This window comes from Diachasma alloeum, unplaced genomic scaffold (genome assembly GCF_001412515.2).
Source record: "Diachasma alloeum isolate Michigan unplaced genomic scaffold, Dall2.0 Dall_scaffold_00777, whole genome shotgun sequence".
NCBI classification, from domain to species: domain Eukaryota; kingdom Metazoa; phylum Arthropoda; class Insecta; order Hymenoptera; family Braconidae; genus Diachasma; species Diachasma alloeum.
This window is the reverse complement of record NW_021680907.1, coordinates 25,721-32,600: the sequence shown is the minus strand read 5'-3', so window position 1 is coordinate 32,600 and position 6,880 is coordinate 25,721. Positions and strand designations below refer to the sequence as shown.

At 37.5% G+C, this 6,880-nt stretch overlaps 1 protein-coding gene across 1 annotated transcript in view; it reads right to left on the bottom strand.

Annotated features, from left to right (window-relative positions):
• Positions 1-473: 473 nt before the first annotated feature.
• Positions 474-6,880, bottom strand: part of LOC107044649 (maternal protein exuperantia) — a 16,892-nt gene continuing 10,485 nt past the window's right edge. The window contains exons 4-5 of the mRNA XM_015266599.1: positions 1,767-2,093; positions 474-1,454 (exon numbers count right to left, since the gene is read on the bottom strand). Coding sequence (XP_015122085.1) covers positions 1,158-1,454; positions 1,767-2,093 — 624 coding nt within the window. The 3' untranslated portion in view covers positions 474-1,157. The remainder of the gene's footprint in view (positions 1,455-1,766; positions 2,094-6,880) is intronic.

Genomic DNA, 6,880 nt, shown 5'->3' with positions numbered 1-6,880 from the left:
CCCCCACTGTTGCATTTACAGTCAGATTTATTCCAACATTTTTACAGGGGGGAAATGGGTCATTTCACCATGGTACTTTCTTTTTCGATTTTTATAGAAAATGTTTCAGGAGTTAATGTTGCAGATTCAAGCGAGTTTTTTTTCCAATGGAGTCGTCGATTTTATTCCTCGGATAAAAGGAGAAAAATCGCACGACTAGGAGACTGAATTATTGCAGTGAGGTAAATGCGTTTAAAGGGGGCGAATCAATATTCAACTTGGAGAAGAGTCTGGGTAAAACCTTCTCACTTTTATTCAATTCAGATTGCATAGATCATTGCGGTCGTGTGAAGTGATACTCGGGATAACGGTCGTTACTGCTACAAACTCCGTGGAATTTAATGTCGTAAAAAAGTGAATTCTGGTTTATAGCTTCTACTTATAGGTGTGAGACTGTTCTTTTCATGAATTTTTAAAACTCTTTTTTGGTCGTAAATCTCTTTATTTCAAATTTGTTTTATCAGTACAATGAGATCGGAAAAATAACTAGAAATCCATTTGGTTGTTTTCTTAAATATTCATAATCATTATTTGAAGTTCAATCAGTGTCCACTCACTGCGATTGAAATTATGCAATCAACATTATGTACTTGTTTGTAACGAAAAGAAAAATGGCTCTCATCGTAAATCGAAAAATGAAAAAAAAAACAAAACAAAAATTGGATATTCATAATCTCGAGTGAACACCGATATCTAGGATGATCTAAATCATGCAGCTGTAAAATTTTTCCTCTTTTTTGTAATGTTTCGAAAAATATATTTTCTCTCTTAATATTAATCAGTTTATAGAAAATCGTTTAATAAAAAAATATCAATGATCATGAACTCTAGAATTGGAGAACGAATAATAATCTTGGCTAACGAAGTAGATATCTTTGATATTAATAATAATAAACAAGTTAATGAGTAATTGAAACAATTTGAACATTCAACAGTTCTCAGGCCCACTGACTTGTTCCCTTATAAACGAAAAAATAATCTTTAACTAAAAAAAATGATCTCTTTTATCTGTAGAGTATTGAAAATTAAACGGTTTACTCTACAAATTCCATTCACCCTCATCTCTTTTTCGTGGGTTGCCTAGGGGAGGTATTTCATCAGAGGCACGTGAATATTTATTATGCTGTTGTTGGTGAAACCTCAGCATTATCAAGTGATTCGTTTGTTACTTTAATCGGTGAATGCAAAGTTGTGGTGTCTGGACTCTCTATCCCCGAGGCATCTTTGCGGTTCTCTTTGTTCTTCTTTGATCTTTTCCTCTGTTTAGTCTCGACTTTGACCTTTGGCGTTTTTTCTGGGTCAAAGTGACATTCAAGTATTTCAAGAAGATCCTCAATTTCCGTATTCGTTGCACTTGAGGCTCTATCCTTGATCAATTTTTCCAATCCATATTTTTCCTCCTTTGACCAGGTTTCCTGAAATATTAGACATAAAATGTGTCTCATCATCATACGTCAATTTTCGTAAAGAAATTGTGAAAGTTTCCTCTATTTCATCTTTCACATCAACGAAATTATTTACGGTGACAGAAAAAATTATGTTATTGTATTCACTTTTATTCCTTCTCTGGAAAACACAAATATTGAATTATATGTATGAGTGGGAGAGAAGGGAAGGAGCTGACTGGTAATGTGATTATATTACTTCGTGTTGGGAGTGCAAAGGGATATATTTATGAGTATTATGGGAGAGTGGAGATCAATGGCTAGGCAATTTTTATAGCTTACCTTGAGTTGTGCATAATCGATATTGGATTCAGCCAGAAGTCTCCTGAGGGGTGAAGCGTGCTGTCTCTCTTTGCGATTCATAGCAAGTAAATGGCCAAAAACTGGCAGTAGACTGTGCTGCCTGTCAAGCACAAGCTTCAGCTCCTCAGATTCCGTCTCTTCTGCTTCAACAGGCTGAACAAATTCTCTTGTAAACTCAATAGTTGCCTTTGAAGTGGTATTATTGTCACCGCTGCCCTCGGTGGCCTTTGCCTCACCAATGCTCAAGTGTTGAACTATCTGAAGGGCCAAACGTGCACGTTCTGATGCATCTTCCAGTTCAACTTCCTGATTATATGAAAATGGATGAGTTGAATGAGTACATAGAGAGAAAATTAATAAACTGCGTTAATCGAAATTAGAGAATCAGAATATTAAGGGGATACGTCGGTGAAAATTAAAAGTCGTCACTGGGCCTTAGGACCCATCGAACAGTTTGTGAGATTTGACGGAAAATGGGAATAACTGGGGAAAATGGCGGAACCGATCGATTTTTTTCCTTACTATTTTACCTTTTTTTGTTAATGTTCGTTACACTTCAGACTATAAAGTTGAGTATCGGCTTTACTTTATTCACAATAGATTACAAATAAATAAATTTTGAATTTCATAAATTTTCTTTTGAATCCACCTTTTTAGGTTGAAGAACCTGCCATTTTTGCTTCCGAATAGAAGCTTTGTAATCGTCCGATTTTCACATTCTCTAATTTTCATTGGAAATTATATATAATGGTCTGAAACGTAAAAATACGAAGTTTGGCGACCATGTCTGTATGTGAATATGTTCACCGCCACCTTCTCGATGGTCAATTTTTTAGAAAATTGAGTAACTAAGTGGCTAAAATAATTCAAAAAAATTTGAAATTTTGTCAGATTATAGGTCTTAATAAGGACTAACTTTGTGCACAATTTCAGCCCGATCTGTCAAGTAGTTTTTGAGATAAAGCGATTCGTTTTTAAGGATAATCGGGTGAGCTGGAGGGTTGGAAAAAAATCAGCCATTTGTTTCTTTTTTTTACGTATTCTTTAAATGATGGAAAAGGCGTGTGCAAAGTTTTAGACTGCTGGGGAGCATGGTTAATTTATTAAGAATTTTGGAAAAAGTGGTCATTTAACCCATGATCTTATAGAAATCACCAAAAAAACTGCAAAACTCAAGGAAAAAATGCAGCCAAAGTCATGAAACTTTATACACATTTAGAACATATGATCTGTGATTTTTTGAGTGAAGAAGATTGTCGCCTAGGAACATTGTTTATTAATAATAGCGAAAAAAGTACTGAAAAATGAAATTTCTGCGCACGCAGCCCAAACGAGTAGCAACGTCCCAAGTACCGATCGGGTGGGGGTAGCGCAGTCAATTTAAACGTCTCTTGAAAGAGAGCGATGAAGCGTTGTGATTGGAGCTCCCTCGAGTCAGTGGTACCAGCTCCTGGTGAAAAAGAAAACTACCGACGATGTTGCCACTTTTTTGCATGGATTAATATTNATATAATGGTCTGAAACGTAAAAATACGAAGTTTGGCGACCATGTCTGTATGTGAATATGTTCACCGCCACCTTCTCGATGGTCAATTTTTTAGAAAATTGAGTAACTAAGTGGCTAAAATAATTCAAAAAAATTTGAAATTTTGTCAGATTATAGGTCTTAATAAGGACTAACTTTGTGCACAATTTCAGCCCGATCTGTCAAGTAGTTTTTGAGATAAAGCGATTCGTTTTTAAGGATAATCGGGTGAGCTGGAGGGTTGGAAAAAAATCAGCCATTTGTTTCTTTTTTTTACGTATTCTTTAAATGATGGAAAAGGCGTGTGCAAAGTTTTAGACTGCTGGGGAGCATGGTTAATTTATTAAGAATTTTGGAAAAAGTGGTCATTTAACCCATGATCTTATAGAAATCACCAAAAAAACTGCAAAACTCAAGGAAAAAATGCAGCCAAAGTCATGAAACTTTATACACATTTAGAACATATGATCTGTGATTTTTTGAGTGAAGAAGATTGTCGCCTAGGAACATTGTTTATTAATAATAGCGAAAAAAGTACTGAAAAATGAAATTTCTGCGCACGCAGCCCAAACGAGTAGCAACGTCCCAAGTACCGATCGGGTGGGGGTAGCGCAGTCAATTTAAACGTCTCTTGAAAGAGAGCGATGAAGCGTTGTGATTGGAGCTCCCTCGAGTCAGTGGTACCAGCTCCTGGTGAAAAAGAAAACTACCGACGATGTTGCCACTTTTTTGCATGGATTAATATTTTTTCATTTATTACAAAGAAACAATCTGAAAACCATTCAATGCGTGGAACAGATACAAATAAATTTGATTAGTTCCAAAAATAATTTTTAACCGGAGATACTCCCTAATATTGCCCGAATTTTGAATCCGAATGGGAAAAATTTTTTCGTTCAGCGATTGGTTTTCTGCAGGAAAATAATAGAAACCCCTCCACCTCACCTCCTACATTTCCTCCTCGCCCGATTATCCTTAAATCGTTTTTCACGAATATCTTTCAAATTATTGGACCGATTTAGATTTTTTTTTTCAAAATATTCGTCTCGGTGTTCTCTACCTAGATTAACAAAAACATATATACCCGTCCATACAAAGTTTTTGAGATATTTCCCCTTTTCTGTTTTTTCATTAAAATCCTTGTACGCGCGCTAACGTGTGCAAAAATCGAGATATCAACTTAAAATTTGGACAGAATCTTCCTCCTATGATAACAAAGTTTTGTATTGGAGGTGGGCTCAATCGCACCAGTAGTTTCGGAGATATTCAACTTTTTCTGAAAATCTATTATGTTCAATATCTTTAAAACTTTGCAACCGATTCCATTTTTTTTTTCAAAATATTCGTCTTGATGTCCTCTACCGAGATCAATTAAAAAATCTATACCTGTTCATACAAAGTGTTCGAGATATTCCCGTTTTTCTGTTTTTTCATGAAAATCCTTGTATTATGTAAAGTACTAGTACTCGCGCCTGTGACAGGCATGTATATGCGTATGCCTGTCACAGGCACGAGGAACGGATCCATTCGGAAGCTTACTACCAATGGAATTGGTAGAAATGAAAAGAAGAAAAAGACTAATAACGCAAAAAGAAACAGTCGCATGCCTTCTGTCGAATAGGCTGGAACCCCCTGCTTGTTTTGTTTATAACAATTAAATTACGCATGATTACAATGTTCAATTACAAAAAAAATGAATTTTTAATCCTACTTTAGCGATGCAAAATATTTATGAAATTCAAAATTCATTTATTCATGATCCATTGCGAATAAAGTACAACGGATGCTCAACTTTATTCTTTGGAGTGTAACGAACATTAAAAAAAAAAGCGAAAATCGTATGAAAATTACGGCGCAAGGAGCATTTTGAAGGTAAAAACTGAAGGGCTTCTCACTTGCGAAATCACGGCGCCACTCTGGCATAAAATTATTCCGAAATCACGTGAAATCGTATGAACCCAAGGAAATCACCGAAATCAGTGGCGCACTGGCGTAGTACGAACCCTATAAGTAATTTGCGATTTCGAAATTGACACACCTGCCAACGATGATCATAAAATGCCGAACTCACTGCCATAGTAAAATGATAAAATGGGTCGCTTTTCATCGTCATTAGCTCAAGATTGGCGGAACAGAATCAAACCAATTCGTCATTATTTGGCAGTTAATATTGCGTTTCGATTTTCATATTTGATCCAACCCGTTTTGCCCCACCCCTATTATTTATTAACTTTATTTTTCTGAAATCAGTGATTTCAAATTTATGGAGTCATTCAAAATCATGAAATCACCTTCCGTGACGCTCGAAATCACCAAAATTAGTTTTTTCGAAATCACTGAAATAACCGCTGAAATCATCCGGAATCGACTTCATTTTGAAATCATGGTGTCACTCAATTAAGGAGTGAGTAGCCCCTTGGTAAAAACAGCAAAAAATGAAGTTTTTCATGGTTATATGGGTCAAAATCGATCGGGTCCGCGTTTTTCCCTGATGGTTATTCACATATTCCGGCATATATCACAAACTGTTCAATGGATCCCAAGGCCCAGTGAAGACTTTTAGGGCCAGTTTTTGGTTTATCTAACCACGGTTAAACGTCGGTTACCGTTAAATTAACTCCAGATTGAAATTCCTGATTGACTGGGATCAGTGGTGGGGGGGCTCTAAACCAGGAATGGGAACCTCGAATTACATTTGTAATCGAATTACTTGAAAATTACTAAATATATGTGATGTATAAAATTTCTTCGGGAGAGTTTTTATTACACTGAGAATTTTTAAGTTGTAAAGGGAGACGGGTGGTGGCGCTGGGAGACGGGTGGTGGCGCTAGGAGACGGGTGGTGGCGCTCGTGAGAGGTGGTTCATTGGGGGGTTGCGTCGTCAGTTTTTGGGAAAAATTATGGGTTTTTTTTGGTAAATATTGGAGGAAAAGTGACTGTGGGGGTTCCTCATGAGGCAATCTTCCAAGGGAATAATAAGTTCGGGATGAAATGGTGAAATCTGGGAAGTTTGAAGACTGTTTTCTGGGAGGGCGGGCGACGAGGTTAGGTGACGCCTAACGAACTGGGCGAGAGGAGTGAGAGGGGCAGAGAAACTGGCGGCAAGCACCATGTGTGAATGTGGAAAGGAGGTTATATCGGGAATTTGGGGAAGATCCACGTGGTAGTTGATGGTGAGGCTGCGGCTATTCTGCGGGAGAAACACATTGATGAGGAGGATAAAAAGAAAAGATTTGGGTACTGAGGCAAGGCAAGGATAGGTGTGTGACACCCAAGGAGGGAACGAGACAACATGATTGTGTCGGCTATGTTTGGGAGTGCATCAAGGGACTTTCGGGAAATATGGAGGGAAACTTTGCGGAGGTGCCTCAGTGGATGAATTCTGAAAGGAGTGATATTTTGGGAATGCAGTTGACAAATTGTTGTTGCTAAATTGGCGGGCTATGGGGGCGGGGGCTATGGAGGGAAGAGCCGACAGTTATCCGGAGAAAGTGCAGTGAAATTTGGGGGGATTGTTGCTAAATTGGTGGACTATTGGGGGGACTATGGAGGGAAGAGCTGACAAAT